This window comes from Monodelphis domestica, chromosome 1, assembly GCF_027887165.1.
Source record: "Monodelphis domestica isolate mMonDom1 chromosome 1, mMonDom1.pri, whole genome shotgun sequence".
Classification (NCBI taxonomy): Eukaryota; Metazoa; Chordata; class Mammalia; order Didelphimorphia; family Didelphidae; genus Monodelphis; species Monodelphis domestica.
In genome coordinates, this window is record NC_077227.1 from 716627530 (window position 1) to 716641705 (window position 14176).

Below are 14176 nucleotides of genomic sequence, written 5' to 3' on the forward strand. Positions count from 1 at the left end.
CTGGACCAGTTAGCTGCCCCCATTTGCTATATTCTTCAATATTCAGGTATCCTTTCCACATCGCAACTTTCCCCATGGTGGTTTCAATATATCCAGGGTTGGCATAAGAATTTAAATGGGAATTTTTTTGGAGTTTTGCAGAAGGTACAGATGACACTTGAAGACCAGCAGATAACACCAAAAAAAAAATTAAAAAAACTTAGAAATGTATAAATACACATAAAGTAATATCAATATATTTTAGCTTTTAATACTATAAATATACTCAGTAAACACCTCATTAGAGAAAAAGAAAAAAATCAGATCTTCTCTGGTAACAAAGGGAGGGCCAAAACATTTTACTCAGATTTTCCACTAGCCCCCAAGATGTGGAAGGGATGCCTGTAATGTTATTCCATTGTAATATCTGGTCACTTAATTAATCTTCTTGGCTTTTATTGGCTCTTCCCATCAAGTCAAGGAGTCTTACTAGGTCCAAAATTATGCCACAAAGCCCCATCCAGGGAAAAGCAGGAGCCCATTGTAGGGGGCTTGACAAGAAAGAGCCCTAAAAGGGGTGAGATAAAGTGGGAACAGAAACAAATGGAAACTACCCTAGCCAATACAAAGTTCTTTCAGCCCAGGGTCAAGTAGCCTGCAGACTGCTGGAATAAGCAGGTGCCCCTATCTATGCTCCCACTAATCCCCTATAGGAAAAAAGCTGACCACAGGGCCAGCTTTTTCACCCAAAGTCACACATCTTTGACTTTATGATAGAAATAAGTGGAGAGCTGATGTCAAATCAACAACACCCTAAATGATGTCATTGATGCCAAATACAAGCTACCAGTGGGGTGAGCTTTTAGGTGAAGCAACAGGAATTGAATTCTAGTTTTAAAAGCTAGATTGGCTCATAAGAACCCATTAATTAAGAAGTTTTATTAACTCTAATATATACGTATGTGCACGTACATAAAGATCCCAGAAATTCATTCACACGAATTAGTAAGTGTTCATGAGCAAGTTACAAGATTCAAGCAAAGGGGGCCAACCCTGGGGTAAGGAAGAACCAGGGAACTTTGCAATTCTCAGTAGATTCTGACATATTATGACAGAACTTTCAAAAGAACCTCAATTCTAGCTGTGTGACCTTGGGCAAGTTATTTAACCCCTAATGCCTACCTTTGCCCTTACCACTCTTCTGCCTTGGAACCAACATGCAGTATTGATTCTAAGATGGGAGGTAAGGTTTAAAAAAAAAAAAAAAAGAGGGGGCAGCTGGGTAGCTCAGTGGATTGAGAGCCAGGCTAGGAGATGGGAGGTCCTAGGTTCAAATCTGGCCTCAGACACTTCCCAGCTGTGTGACCCTGGGCAAGTCACTTGACCCCCATTGCCTAGCCCTTACAGCCCTTCTGTCTTGGAACCAATACATAGTATTGATTCTAAGACAGAAGGAAAGGGTTTTTAATATATACATATATTTGCTCCATAAGAAATTACCAAAAAAATTTTCAGAGAAATCTTAGGAAGAATTAGTTGAACCTATGTAGAAGTAAGGAGCAGAACCAGGAGAACACTTTATTCAATAACATTGTAACACAGTATTGACTCCAAGACAGAAGGTAAGGGTTTAAAAAAAAAAAGAGAGAGAGAGAGGAGGAGAGGCTCATTTCACTGAATTCTTATAAATTAAAATATTCCACTGGGTGTTCATCCAAAGACACTGGATTTGGAATCAGAGGATTTGGATTCAAACCCCAGCCATGTCTCTTATTACCTATGTGACATTGGTCCTTAATTTCCTTTTCTACCAAATGAGAGATTTTGGAGTAGAGGACCCCTCAGATCCCTTCCTGCAACAAAGCTCTGATCCTTATGGTTTACAAAGCCTTCTCCTTATGTTATCTCAGTTTATCTTTACTACAACCCTATGCTGCAATTATCTCTATCTCAAAAGGAAACAGTGAGAGATTAGGTGACTTGGCCAAGATCACACAGCCAGAAAGTGCCTGAGGCCAAAATAGGAACTCCTCTTCTTGACTCTGAGTCCAGCCTTTATTCCCCACACCAAAGGGCTACCTTCTGAGCCCAAATCCAAATCTCACCTCTGAGGCGTGCCTCAGTTTCCTCATTTGTAAAGTGAAGGGGTTAGCCTCCGAGGTCCCCTCCAGCCCTAAATACTATCCTCGTGTCTCTTTGTGTCTCTTCCCCCATCAAAAAAGAGAGCGAGTTGGATACCACGAGCTCCAAGGTCCCTTCCAGCCTTAAATCTATGGAATTGGTTTGGATCACGCTTAATAAATACCGGCTGAGATCGTGTGCCAGGGTCAATTAGCAGAACCCCTCTTGCTTCCCACGTTAGGGTCCTTGGCACAGGGAGGCTTCCTGCCTCCAGTCTTTAAATGTCGTGTTTACAACTTCTTCGCAGGTGCCAAAGGCTGACAGGTTTTGCTTCGCACTGCAGAAAAGGGGATGGACTACAAGTCCCAGCGTGCTCCGTGCAGAAGTCCGCACTCACGTGATCAGCAAGTCAGCTGGTTTAGCAGCTAGATCCTAAGGTGAGAAGACGGAGCAGCGTGAGCAGCCCTGCCGCCCACGGTGAGCCGGGACGGGTGGGGTGGGGCTGCACGGAAAGAGACTAGGGAAAACTCTCAGGCCTTCCTTCTCCCCCCGGACCCCGAGGTGCCCTGGCTTCGGCATCCGGGGCCTCCACGGACCCCGAACCCCAGCGGGGACCAGCCGAGCCATTTACAGATGGATAAACTGAGGCCCGGGGATGTTGCAAGTCCGGGGCAGAGGCGGGATTCGAACCCAGGGATCCCTCCTTCCTCCCAGAGGGGTTCCGGCATCCTGCCCCGTCCTCCCTGGGTTGCCTCGGCCCGTTCTCCCATCCTTCCCCCGCACTCCTAAAGGGCAAGTCTAGAAGGGGCATTTCTGTGAGCTTGGAACTGGGAGGGACCTCCAAGATCATCAGGTACTCCCTTCCCCCCATTTTACAGGTGAGGAAACTGAGGTAGGCGGGTTTCAATAACTTGCTGAGCATCACCCAGGGAGTGTCAGCGGCAGGATTTGAACTTGGGTCTTCTAATTCCAGTACCGCATTTGAACCCCTCCCTGGACTGAAGGGAGGGCAAGGCACCAGAGAAAGAAGACCAGTCTGCTCCACCTACCTCGGATAAGGCAGAGAAGGCAAGCCGCCTTCGGGAGGAGGAGCCGGGGCAGTAGTGCCCTGGAAGGGCTGGCTGGTGCCCTTTCACCCCTTTGCTGTAGCATGTGACCCGAGTCGCCAGTGCCCTCCCCATTTCTTAACGCTGAGCCAGGAGTTTGCAGAACTCTAGGGGCTCCTCCTCCCCCCAGACATCTGGACAGTGAAGGGAAGTCCCTGGAGCTGAAACCAGCCACCGAGAATCCCCACTTTGCTGTGGGAACTTTGCAGATGTTTATATTCTTTCTCTTTCAGCTACCCAAAATCTACTTCATTTCCTGCCCTCCCCCCACTTTTTGAAAAAGAAAGACAGACCAAACCGTGTAACTGTCATCGTCAAACAAAAGGGAGCTTTTCCCAGCCTGCTCTGCAGCCTGGGTGTTGGCTCCCTTGTGATCTTTGCTCAGCCCCTGACCCCCACCCAGGGATCAGGTTGCATAAGAGGAAACCCACCTGCTCCAGATGTTTTCCAGGCCTCGTGCTTTGTGGCTCTTAGATTTAAAAGCAGCCTAGTTTCAGTTCTCCTTGCCTTCTGTCACCCTCCAAAGAGATTCCTTGTGGCATGTGATCAGGAGGAAGGGGAAAGCTTACAGCCTGGTTTTGAGGGGTGACAGATTCTGATTATGTTCTTTATGAGCTGTAGTAGGGGACAGACAGACAGACAGACAGAGAACACCAGATTGCTGTAGTTTAGACCACTTACTGCATAAAGGGGAGAGGTGATGGGGAATTCTTTGATGTCCATGGAACATTTGGAGGAATGAGAGTCCTAGAGTCCAAAGTGCCATTTTATCCCCATTGTACAGATAAGGAAACTGAGGCAGAGAGAGGTCAATGAATTTGCTCAGAGTCACACAGGTAAGTAATATCTGAGATGGGATTTGAAGTCAAGATTTCTTGACTCCAAGTCCAGGCCTCTGTCCATTGTACAAGCTGAAACTAGCATTTCAGCCAGTTTTTTACCTAGTGTCCAGCTCAGGCCTGTAGCCTAATGGGAAGGACTCTATGATTGTCTTAAAGTATTAAAAAAGTGGTCACAGGATTATGCTTGTCCCAAGAGAACAGAGCTGGTAGTTGTGGGGAGAAATTGCAAAGGAACAAAGTTAAAACACAACACCAGCAATTAGGGCAGTCCAGAAATGGCCACCCTTCGGAGCTGGCGTTTTCTCCTTTCTTTAACTGCTGAAGCCAGTTGAAATGACCATGTATCGTAGAGGGAATTCTTGTGCAGTGTGAGTTATACTGAGAGTCTGTGACTGAACTCCAGGACCTGTTACCCAAACTGTGGCCACACCCCAATATGGATTTCTTTGTTTCTTTGATTTAATCTTGCTTTCTTTGACTTAAATGTATTTATTTTTAAAACTCTGACCTTCCATCTTAGAGTCAATAATGTGTATTAGTTCCAAGGCAGAAGTGTGGTAAGGGCTAGGTAGTGGAGGTTAAGTGACTTACCCAGGGTCACACATCTAAGAAGTGTCTGGGGCCTTATTTGAATCCAGACCTCCTGTCTCTAGGCCTGGATCTCAATCCACTGAGCCATCCAACTGCCCCCTCTTAAAACTTATTTTTAATTAATAAGCATGTATTTCTCTTCCCCTGTTGAAAAAAAGGAAAACCAAAACCATAACAAGTATGTCTAGTCCAACAAAACATCCCCACATTGGCTTGTTCAGAAATGTACCCCTCTGGCATCTTGAGCCTTATCAGCTCTCTCAGAAAGTGTCCTCACTGGGCCTCTGGAGGCCCAGTTGGTCATTACATTGATCAGAGTTCTTGACTCAGCATTGTTATGAATGTATAAATGATTCTCCTAATTCTGTTCCCTTCATTCTACCTGAGTCCATGCAAATGTTCCCAGACTTCTGTCTCCCCTTTTGTCCTTTCTTGTAACTCTAGTGTTCCATTGCATTCAGCTACCCTAATGTGTTCAGCCATTCCCCAACTGATGGGATCCCCTTAATCCTCCGTTCTTTGCCACTCTAAAAAGAACGGCTTTATTTTCTTTCTTATAAATTCCCTTTTCTTTGTTCTTTGATCTCTTTGGGGCATAGACCTAGCATCCGGATAGTATCGGTGGATCAAAGGGTAATGCTGCTTTTCTGTGTTCTCTTCTAGGGTCCCATAGTGCCATTCCGAAGGCAGCTAGCCCTTGGTCATGCTAACACTGACTACTGCCCATAGGACACACATTTCTCCCATGCCTGTTGGGAAATGAGGTGGTGATTGAGAGCAAAAGGCAGAGACCAGCATCGGACGGAGGGCCCATGTGGCTATGGCTCAGACCAGTATGGTCATCAACAGTGACTATGGGGATTGGAGTTGGAGTTCAGATGCCGGAGAGCGAGCTCGCCTCCTACAGAGCCCCATCGTGGATGGAGTCCCAAAAGGGGAGGAGGAGGAGTCAGGAGCCACAAACGGGGCCACCACCTCCACATTGGGAGCTGTCTTTATTGTGGTCAATGCCTGCCTGGGTGCTGGCCTACTAAACTTCCCTGCTGCCTTCAGCACAGCTGGGGGAGTGGCAGCTGGAGTCTCCCTGCAGATTGTGAGTGAAGCCAGGTTTCCTGTGGGGGAAGAATGGAGCCAGACTCCTTGGCTGCAAAGAAGGAGAGGGATTTGGGGCTATACGCAATGGAAGGGCATCCCCTTCTGAACCTCTGGGGCCTGTATCCCTCTCTCTGCTGCAGGGCATGTTGGTCTTCATCATCAGTGGGTTGGTCATCCTGGCATATTGCTCCCAGGCCAGTAATGAACGAACCTACCAGGAGGTGGTGTGGGCAGTCTGTGGCAAACTGACTGGGGTACTGTGCGAGGTCACCATTGCTGTGTATACTTTTGGTACCTGCATTGCCTTCCTCATCATCATTGGGGACCAGCAAGACAAAAGTAAGCCCCACCCATCCCCTTGGGGCTGCCTCTGGTTGGGGGAAATAGGGAGTAAGGGAGAAAGTCATTCCCATCACTATCTAGCTTCAGCCTCTAATGGCCCAGAGTATTGACCACTCAGACTTCCCTTAAGTCCCTAAGATCAGAAGTACTGAATCTATTATTTGGAAGGGGAAACAGACATGGAGGGAAGGGTGTGAGACACAATGAGTCCATGGGAGGGAAGGGAGGTGTCCCTGCTAGATGGGTCTGCCACCTTGCTGATGGTCTTCTCCTGACTCTCCCCCTAGTTATTGCTGTATTGGTAAAGGAGTCGGAAGAGGCAGTCAACACCCCCTGGTATACAGACCGAAAATTCACCATCAGCCTCACCGCTTTTCTCTTCATTCTTCCCCTCTCCATCCCCAGGGAGATTGGCTTCCAGAAATATGCCAGGTGAGGCAGTTATTGCCTTAAACAAGTTCAAGGGGATGCCCTGGGTCAGGAGGTCTCAGGGCTCCTAGACTTCTTCTCAGGCCCAGGCTCCCTTAGGTTCTTCCTCTTCCTTGCCCACTTGCTTTCTGGGAATGGGACCTAAAGGTTAGAGAAAGAATGAGGGAGAAAGAAAATCAAGCTTGGGTCCATCACAAGTCTTTGTTCCATTATAGCAAAGAAGATGATGACTCTCAGCACTCGGGAAAGAAACTGTCTCCAAATCTCTTACTCATTTTCTCTAAATACTTTCTCCCCTCGTGTCCCTTGAAAGCCCCCTTCCCATAAGCAGGTTTATATTGTTCCTGACCTGGTAGGAGACCCTGATCCCAGCTGCTTCCTGGCCTTGTACCAGCTTAGATTATTCAGTCAGCCAGCTTTGTTCTCTTCTTCTGTTTCCTTCACACCCTCTCAGATAAGCTCTAATCTTTATTAGAGGAACCCTGGCACATATTGAATTGGTGGGCAGTAACATCCCTCTCTCCTCAATGTCCTTTCTTGACATGTGGGATGGGGAGCTCTGTATGTTCGGTTTGGTTTATCCGAAGGCAGGGGGAAGCAGTGAGGACGGGCTCACGATTCCATGATTAGAGTGGGACTCCCAGTGTAATCTGAAGAGCTTCCAGCTTGTTAAACAGAGGAAGACTCATCCTAGCAGGCAGGAGGACTCGGCTGGGGAGAGCGTAAGCATGGATGCTGCTCATCCAACCCTGATTCTTTCTTCCCTGGCAGTTCCCTGAGTGTCCTTGGCACCTGGTATGTGACAGCCATTATTGTGATCAAATACATCTGGCCCGACAAGGAGATGTCCCCTGGGGATATACCCACCAGGTAGGTAAAAGACTTCGGGAGCCCAGTGTGGGGGAGCTCCCCCAGCAGATTCCTGGAGCCTTTATCCTTATCAGATGAAGTGTCCAACAGGATGGTCTGTCCTTTCGCTTCAAATCACAGCATCTCAGATTTAATCACAGAGTTGAAGGGGGTCTCAGAGTCCATTCACTGCCTGAAGCATGCATCCCCTGCAGGGAGTTGTCTGGCCTCTGTTGAACATTCTCACAGGCAGTGAGGCCACTTTCTCCCAAGGCAAGCCATCCGTTGCACCTGTGACTGGGTGCTAGGTGCCTCCCTAAGGACTAGCACTACATTTGTTATGCTTGAGAAGAAGAAAAAAAATCTTTGTGACTTGCTTGCAGGGCCCCAAACTCTACCGTCCTTTTGATGATTTATTTCATCCTATTCCTTGTATTAATACAATGCCCTTCCTGCTAAGGAAAGTGCTTAGTGTACAGCTTAATCGTTGGTCCTCATAAAGATAAACAGAGAGGAATATCCCCAGTTTTGTTGTTGTTCAGTCATTTCAGTCATATCTGGCTCTTCATGACCCCATTTGGGGTTTTCTTGACAAAAATACTGGAGCAGTTTGCCATTTCCTTCTCCAGCTCATTTAACAGATGAGGAAACTGAGGCAAACAAATAGCATCATGACTTGCTTTGGGTCACACAGCTATTAAATGCCTGAGTCCATATTTGCATTCAGGTCTTCCTGACTCCAGGTCTGGTGCTCTGCCCGCTGAGCCACCTAGCTGCCCATCTCTACTTTATAGGTGAGACAGTTGAGTCTTGGAACAAAACTTGGCCAGCTACATCAACAGAACTAGGTGAAGATAGGACCCAGGGCTCCTGGCTACCAGCCTAGAGCCAGCTGGGATCCCCTTTCTTGCTAGGTTGGAGGTAAAATTCACAATGGCCAGTTTCACTTGACTCCCCTGAGGTTCCACTGGGAGCGGTGGACAGTGTAGCAACAAGGCCGCCCAGTAGAGTAAAAAGAAAACTCCCTTGCTGGGGAAGGGGCCCAGAAGCCTACAAGCAGTGCTGGCCATGGTCCTGCCAACTCTTGGGCCCTTTCTGAGTTCTCGACTGCAAAATGGAAGTACCTCATTCTTCTCAGGAAAGATTAAATGAGAAAATGGATATGAAAGCACTTTGTAAAGTAGGAAGCCTTCTACCCTGGGGGATTAGTTATTTCCATTTCATTTGAGGCATGCAAGGTGGATTAGCAAAAGGCCGAGGCTCTGCCTTTCCAAATTTGGCTTCTCAAAAGCCTAAAAGTAGCCTAGAAGAAGATTCTTTATTTTATGCCTTTTTATCTTCTCAGCTCTCTTCCTGGCGATTCCATCCATAAAATTGAATAAAACATCTTCCTAAATGAAAAGCTCTGTCAAAAGCAAAGGGAGACGATGCAGCCTTTCCCCATCTACGTGTATTAGAATGATGATTTCTCAGGGTATATGTCTGTGGCCAGAGCAGGGGAGGGCAGAGTTGGGTGGGACGGGTGGAGGGCCCTCTTGAGCTTGGCCCAGCTCTGGAGCAGCATTCAGAGATCAGAATTCATGCAAAGCCTCATGGCACAGCTGAGGGGCCTTGCTTCAGAACTGGGGGGCTCCAGTCTGGCCTGTCCCTCAGCTCCGGCCCCCACATGATTGTGCTCTGCTTGCAGACCGACCTCTTGGATGGCCGTGTTCAATGCCATGCCCACGATCTGCTTTGGATTCCAGGTACCAGCTACAAAATGGGGTTCCTGACAGTTGCGATCTCCTGTGTTGGGGTGGGGGGAGGCGCATTGTTAGGACCAAACAAGCTACGTCACAGGCAAGGCTTTGTAACCTGTCATCAGCCTGACTCTTCTCACTTTGGCAGTGCCACGTGAGCAGCGTCCCCGTCTTCAACAGCATGAGGCAGCCCAAGGTGCAGACCTGGGGCGGGGTGGTGACAGCAGCGATGGTCATAGCCCTCTGTGTCTACATGGGCACAGGTAAGGTAGCCCTGGCAGAGCACTCTTCTGGGAAGGACGACACGAGGCTGAGGGTTCTCCCATGTTCCAGTCCAGTCTCCAGAGGGATGAAGGGGGAGGGACAGACTTAGCAGCCAGGCCTCTCCCCGTACCATTGCCCTCCTTTCTAGGGAAGAGCTGGACATCGCTCAGAGCTTCCTGCCCTCTACCTTCTCCACAGTCTCTGCTGGAGCTAGAACTCAGGTGCCCATGACCTCTCCCCAACCTGTACCTTAGACTCTTCTCCAGCAAGAGATTATAGACACCCCCAAACTTGTGCTTAGCTCCTCAGATCCATTTCTACCAACTCTTCTGTCTCCTGGGCCACAGATTTGAGAGGTTCCTTCCCCTCCTCCCAAAAACCTTTCTGTTTTAACCCTCCTTTCTCACTGTTCCCAATGACTGGATTTTCCTCTCTCCATCCATCCCCTCAGGCATCTGTGGCTTCCTAACCTTTGGAGTCAGTGTGAACCCAGATGTGCTCCTCTCCTATCCCTCGAATGATGTCCTTGTTGCCATTGCCCGTGTCTTTATCATCATCAGTGTGCTGACCTCCTACCCCATTCTGCACTTTTGTGGACGGTGAGGCCTCAATTTGGGGTGGGGAGGGGGACACTGTGGCCCTCTGAATGGGGTGAGCTTCATGTGTAGCTGAGGGAATGCTGTCTTCCATAAGGGAGGAGACATTTCCATGCCCCAGAGGACTGCTGGGGGTCCTGGGTCTCTCTGCACAGAGCTTGACCACCCTGCCCCAAGTCCTCAGTTCACTGCTCTGTTCCCCCTTTTCCTGAACTTGTCTGTGTGTGATTTGTATGCCTGACTTCATTTTGGGAGATTCCTGTTTCAGCCAGACTCTTCCCCCTCAAGCTGCACCAATCCTTGGGAAAGTGTGGCAGAGGCAGACTGAGGCACCCCCTGCCCACTCCTTTTCTGATCTGTGAGCTTGTGCACAGGGCTGTCCTGGAGGGCCTCTGGCTGCGATACAAGGGCCAGATGGTGGAGGAAGATGTAGCCAGGGAGAGGCGCCGTCGAGTGCTGCAGACTGTCACCTGGTTCCTACTGACTCTGCTCCTGGCCCTCTTCATCCCAGACATCGGGAAGGTCATTTCCATCATTGGTGGCCTCGCAGCCTGCTTCATCTTCGTCTTCCCAGGTACGGGCACCCCCACCATCACCCTCCACGCTGGTCATTACTGACTTGGAACGCCCTCTCTCTTCTGGTCATCTTTAGTCTCCAGCCTTTAAAACCCCCATGGTCCGGTGCCCCCTCCAGTCACTGTCCGAGGCACAGGCAGATTGTACTGGCCGAGTAGAATAGGAATATCTGTCAGAGGAGGAAGTCAGTGAAGAAGGTGCCCAGACTCTTGGGCAGTCCTTGACTGACTTCAGCTGGCCGACTGGTTGATCAAAGATTTGGTTTCTCCTAGGACTGTGCCTGATTCAAGCCAAACTTTCTGAAATTGAAGAAGTCAAACCAAGCAGGTAAAACTCAGTATTATCTCATGACCTCTGATCCTCCGGGCACTTGGGGAGAAGCAACATGGGGCAGTGGAAGGGACTAGGAAGCCAGGGTGCAAGCCCAGCTCTGCCCAGAGGTCACTTACCTCATGGAGCCTATCTGCTGGAGATACATAAGTCCTTCCAAAAGAAAGGGTGAAAATAACAGAAAGGAAACAAACGGAAAGGACTTTCCATCTCAGCATACATGGTGAGGGCCCACAATGGAGTCCTCTCCCCTCTTCTCTCTGTTTACAGCTGGTGGGCACTAGTCAGTTATGGAGTCCTCATGGTCACCCTTGGAGCCTTCATCTTTGGCCAAACCACAACCAATGCCATCTTCATGAATCTCATGGCCTGACCGCTCAGCTTGGGACTGGACAGCCAAAGTGGCCTTTTCTGCTGAGACCTTGAAGAACCGCATCCGAACACTAGCCCCTGGCTATTACCAGGGGGGAACCATATCATGTCTCATCTTGTTTGATCACATCCCATCGTCGTTAGTACCCTCATGAGGCAGAGGGTTGAAGCCTCCTTTCCAAGGGGCTCTTCTGGTCAGAGGACAGTCCTGAGGACTTCCCCAGTCACCAGCAGTGCTGGGGATGGTGGGGAAGAATCACCTGTCAGCCCTGAATCTTCTCAAGGATCTCCCATTATCCCCATATCCAAAATTGAAATCTATTTCTTTTACCAGTTGGTAGAGAGGAACAGGAAAAGCCCTGAAGGGAGAACCTAGTTTTACTTCAGTGAGGAGAAAATCCCTTCCTCTGTTGGAAAGCTTTTTGCAGAAAGATGGCACAAGGCAGGGAGGCACTTCTGGGAAGGCCTCATGCTGGGAACACTACATAGTCACTGAAGCCCTTGTAAGTTCAAGCGTACGGTCCACATGTGAACCCAGGAGCTCACACATTTCCAAAATCATGTAAATGATCATCCCCAAATGGAGGACTTTTCCCTGCCCAGAGAGAGGCCAAGCTCAATTCCAGGCTCCCTCTTTGTTCTGGTAAACATCTTTACACTATCCATGAGTTATACTCGGGCCTTTTGGAACCTTGGCTCTTCCTCCCAGCATCATGTAGACTGGAACCAAGGAAGAGTAAAGACCACTAATCCATGGCCACTGAGACAACTCCATCTCACTACATTCCAGAGGGGCTTGAAGAGGCCAGGGCTGGGCTTCTTGGTCTCATTCAGCCCCAGAATCTCACTAAGTCTAATGTTTACAGAGACTATTGGGCTTCCCTGTGTGCAGGAGGGAGCCAACACATGTTAATGGTGCTTCATGTATTTCCATCTGTTACCTCCAGGTTGGAAATTCTCTTCCCTCTCAAATTCCAAATTGGCATTTCCTTAAAGAGTAGAAAGGAGGAGAGGATAGCAAGATAGCTGTTTAAGCTTCCTTTGTTCTCAGAAGCTCCCAGCCCATGTTCTCTTGCTGTTCTCTGCCTAAACTTCCATTTGCTATTTTATTTAAGGGTGAATACAGCCCCTAGGTGGGAAAAGATCTATCTGGCATTGGACTGTCAATGGGAGCTGTGACACTGGTCATAGAAGAGGATCAGAGCCCCTCTCTCTGCAGCCTGGCAGATTACAAAGCAGTCATGATTTTCCATGCCTAGAGAGCATCCTTCCTGTGCCATGGTCCCCTTCATTGGATTTCCTCTTGTATCTGGTGAAAAGGGGCAGTCAGCTCTTGAGCCAGTCCCCTGCCCTCCCTTAGACCCCACTGGCAAACAGATCCTAGTCTGGCATCCTCATGAGATAGATAGCGTTGAGAACATTGTATTCGATTCTTTGGGGGCATGAGATGAAGGATGAAGTCCCCAGAAGGGTAGAGCCAGGCTTCTAAGAATTGTAGGATTTTAAGATTTTCCATCTCAGTCAACTCATGCTATCCATTTACCTTTGTGTCAGTGTCTGTGACTTCATTAAGCCATGTGGCTTTGGGGCCCTTCAGCAGCCCCTGCTTGCTTTGATAATCTCAGGAAGACCAAGGGTCATAAACTAGAGCTCTAGATCCACCACCCTTCCGAGGCAGAGAGGCTGCCAACAGCTATTGCCCCAAACCTCTCCAGCTCACCAATTGGTTTTTCCATGCTGATGGATCCAGAAGGAGTTGGTTTATAGAGAGTAGTCTTCCCCTTAAGAACACTGTACTCTCGAAGGTCCAGCTAAGGACCTGGTCCTCCCTCTTTCCAAATAAACAACCTGAGCTTTGAGGTTCGATTGTGTGGGAAGCCAAGATTGGGTAACAGGCCTCAGTCTCCTCCCATTCTTTCCTCCTTCCTCTAACCTGTAATACAGGCCCAACTTCTTGCCAAGGTGTGGGCTTTTATCTTCTCACCTGGCACTGCCAGTGGGGGAAGTGATCTGCTCTAGCCACCCTTGTCTGCTGCCCCTTTACAGAGTTGAGATGAGAGCAGGGGTGAGGAGATTCCAATCCCAGACTGAGTATGTCAAGTCAGAAAGGAGGATACATTCTGGCTCACCTCCCAGTGTTCTCACTCTGCCTCCCCCCATCTGTGATTTTTACTGGGGTTTTTCTTCCTGCCCATGTACCCTCAGCCATGAGAAAACATAATAAAAGGGAACTTGTGCTGCTGAGTTGTCTTTGTGTGATTTCAGCCTTGAAGGCAAAAGGACAGTTACTGTTTGAATTGGGAAGATGAGAAGGCAAGGATTGGGCCCAGGCAACTTGACTTCCTCAGAGGGGGTCTTCAAGTGATCAAGCTTTTAAGCACCTGCTGTCTGCCAGGCACTCTGCCAAGCCCTGAGGATGCAAAGGAAAGCAAAAAGACTTTGTGCTCCACAAGCTTAGAGTCCAATGAGTGAGACACTATGAAACCTACACACAAGATAGATGTGTATATGTGTGTGTGATATACGTGATAAACTAGGTATCATCTCAGGAGAAAGGCACTAACATTCAAGACTGGGAAAGTCTCCTTGAACAAGACAGAGCTGCAACTGATATTCCGAAGAAGCCGAGAGGGGCCCAGGGGAGGGTTAGTGACATAGTCAGACCTACTTGTTAGGAAGATGACTTGACAGCTAAGTGGAAGTGAGGAGAGACTTGAGGCCTAGCAGAGGACTGCTATGGTCCAGGTGTGAGGTGATGAGGGGAGGGATGTGGTGGAGAGAAGACATATTTGTTAGAAAGATGGACAGTAAAGTTATGAAACTGGGTGACTGGGGGGATGATGGGCCCCTTGACTATAATAATCAAGTTAGGAAAGGAAGAGGGTTAAGGGAGAAGGATTAGTTGGGTTTTGGACATATGGGTCTTCCACTTAGCTCACCAATTT

General features: G+C 48.6%; 1 protein-coding gene and 1 long non-coding RNA gene across 2 annotated transcripts; one reads left to right on the forward strand and one right to left on the reverse strand.

Annotated features, from left to right (window-relative positions):
* Positions 1 to 230: 230 nt before the first annotated feature.
* On the reverse strand, positions 231 to 3228 carry LOC130456403 (uncharacterized). Its single transcript, XR_008915190.1, has 2 exons — positions 3150 to 3228; positions 231 to 2532 (listed from the first exon to the last, which is right to left on the reverse strand). It is a non-coding gene; the product is annotated as an uncharacterized LOC130456403 (long non-coding RNA).
* On the forward strand, positions 2192 to 13475 carry SLC38A7 (solute carrier family 38 member 7). The gene is made up of 11 exons (XM_001362906.3): positions 2192 to 2577; positions 5303 to 5732; positions 5875 to 6073; positions 6364 to 6508; positions 7277 to 7375; positions 9042 to 9099; positions 9242 to 9356; positions 9809 to 9956; positions 10328 to 10527; positions 10802 to 10856; positions 11130 to 13475. Exons 2-11 carry the CDS (start codon positions 5460 to 5462, stop codon positions 11230 to 11232), a joined length of 1395 nt encoding a protein of 464 aa, XP_001362943.1. The 5' UTR covers positions 2192 to 2577; positions 5303 to 5459; the 3' UTR covers positions 11233 to 13475.
* The last annotated feature ends 701 nt before the right edge of the window (positions 13476 to 14176 follow it).

Coding starts and splice junctions, on each gene's coding strand:
- SLC38A7 (XM_001362906.3), top strand. CDS start 5,460: ATGGCTCAGACCAGTATGGTCATCAACAGTGACTATGGGGATTGGAGT. Junction 6,074..6,363: donor TGGGGACCAGCAAGACAAAA/GTAAGCCCCACC, acceptor CTCTCCCCCTAG/TTATTGCTGTATTGGTAAAG. Junction 9,357..9,808: donor CTGTGTCTACATGGGCACAG/GTAAGGTAGCCC, acceptor CCATCCCCTCAG/GCATCTGTGGCTTCCTAACC.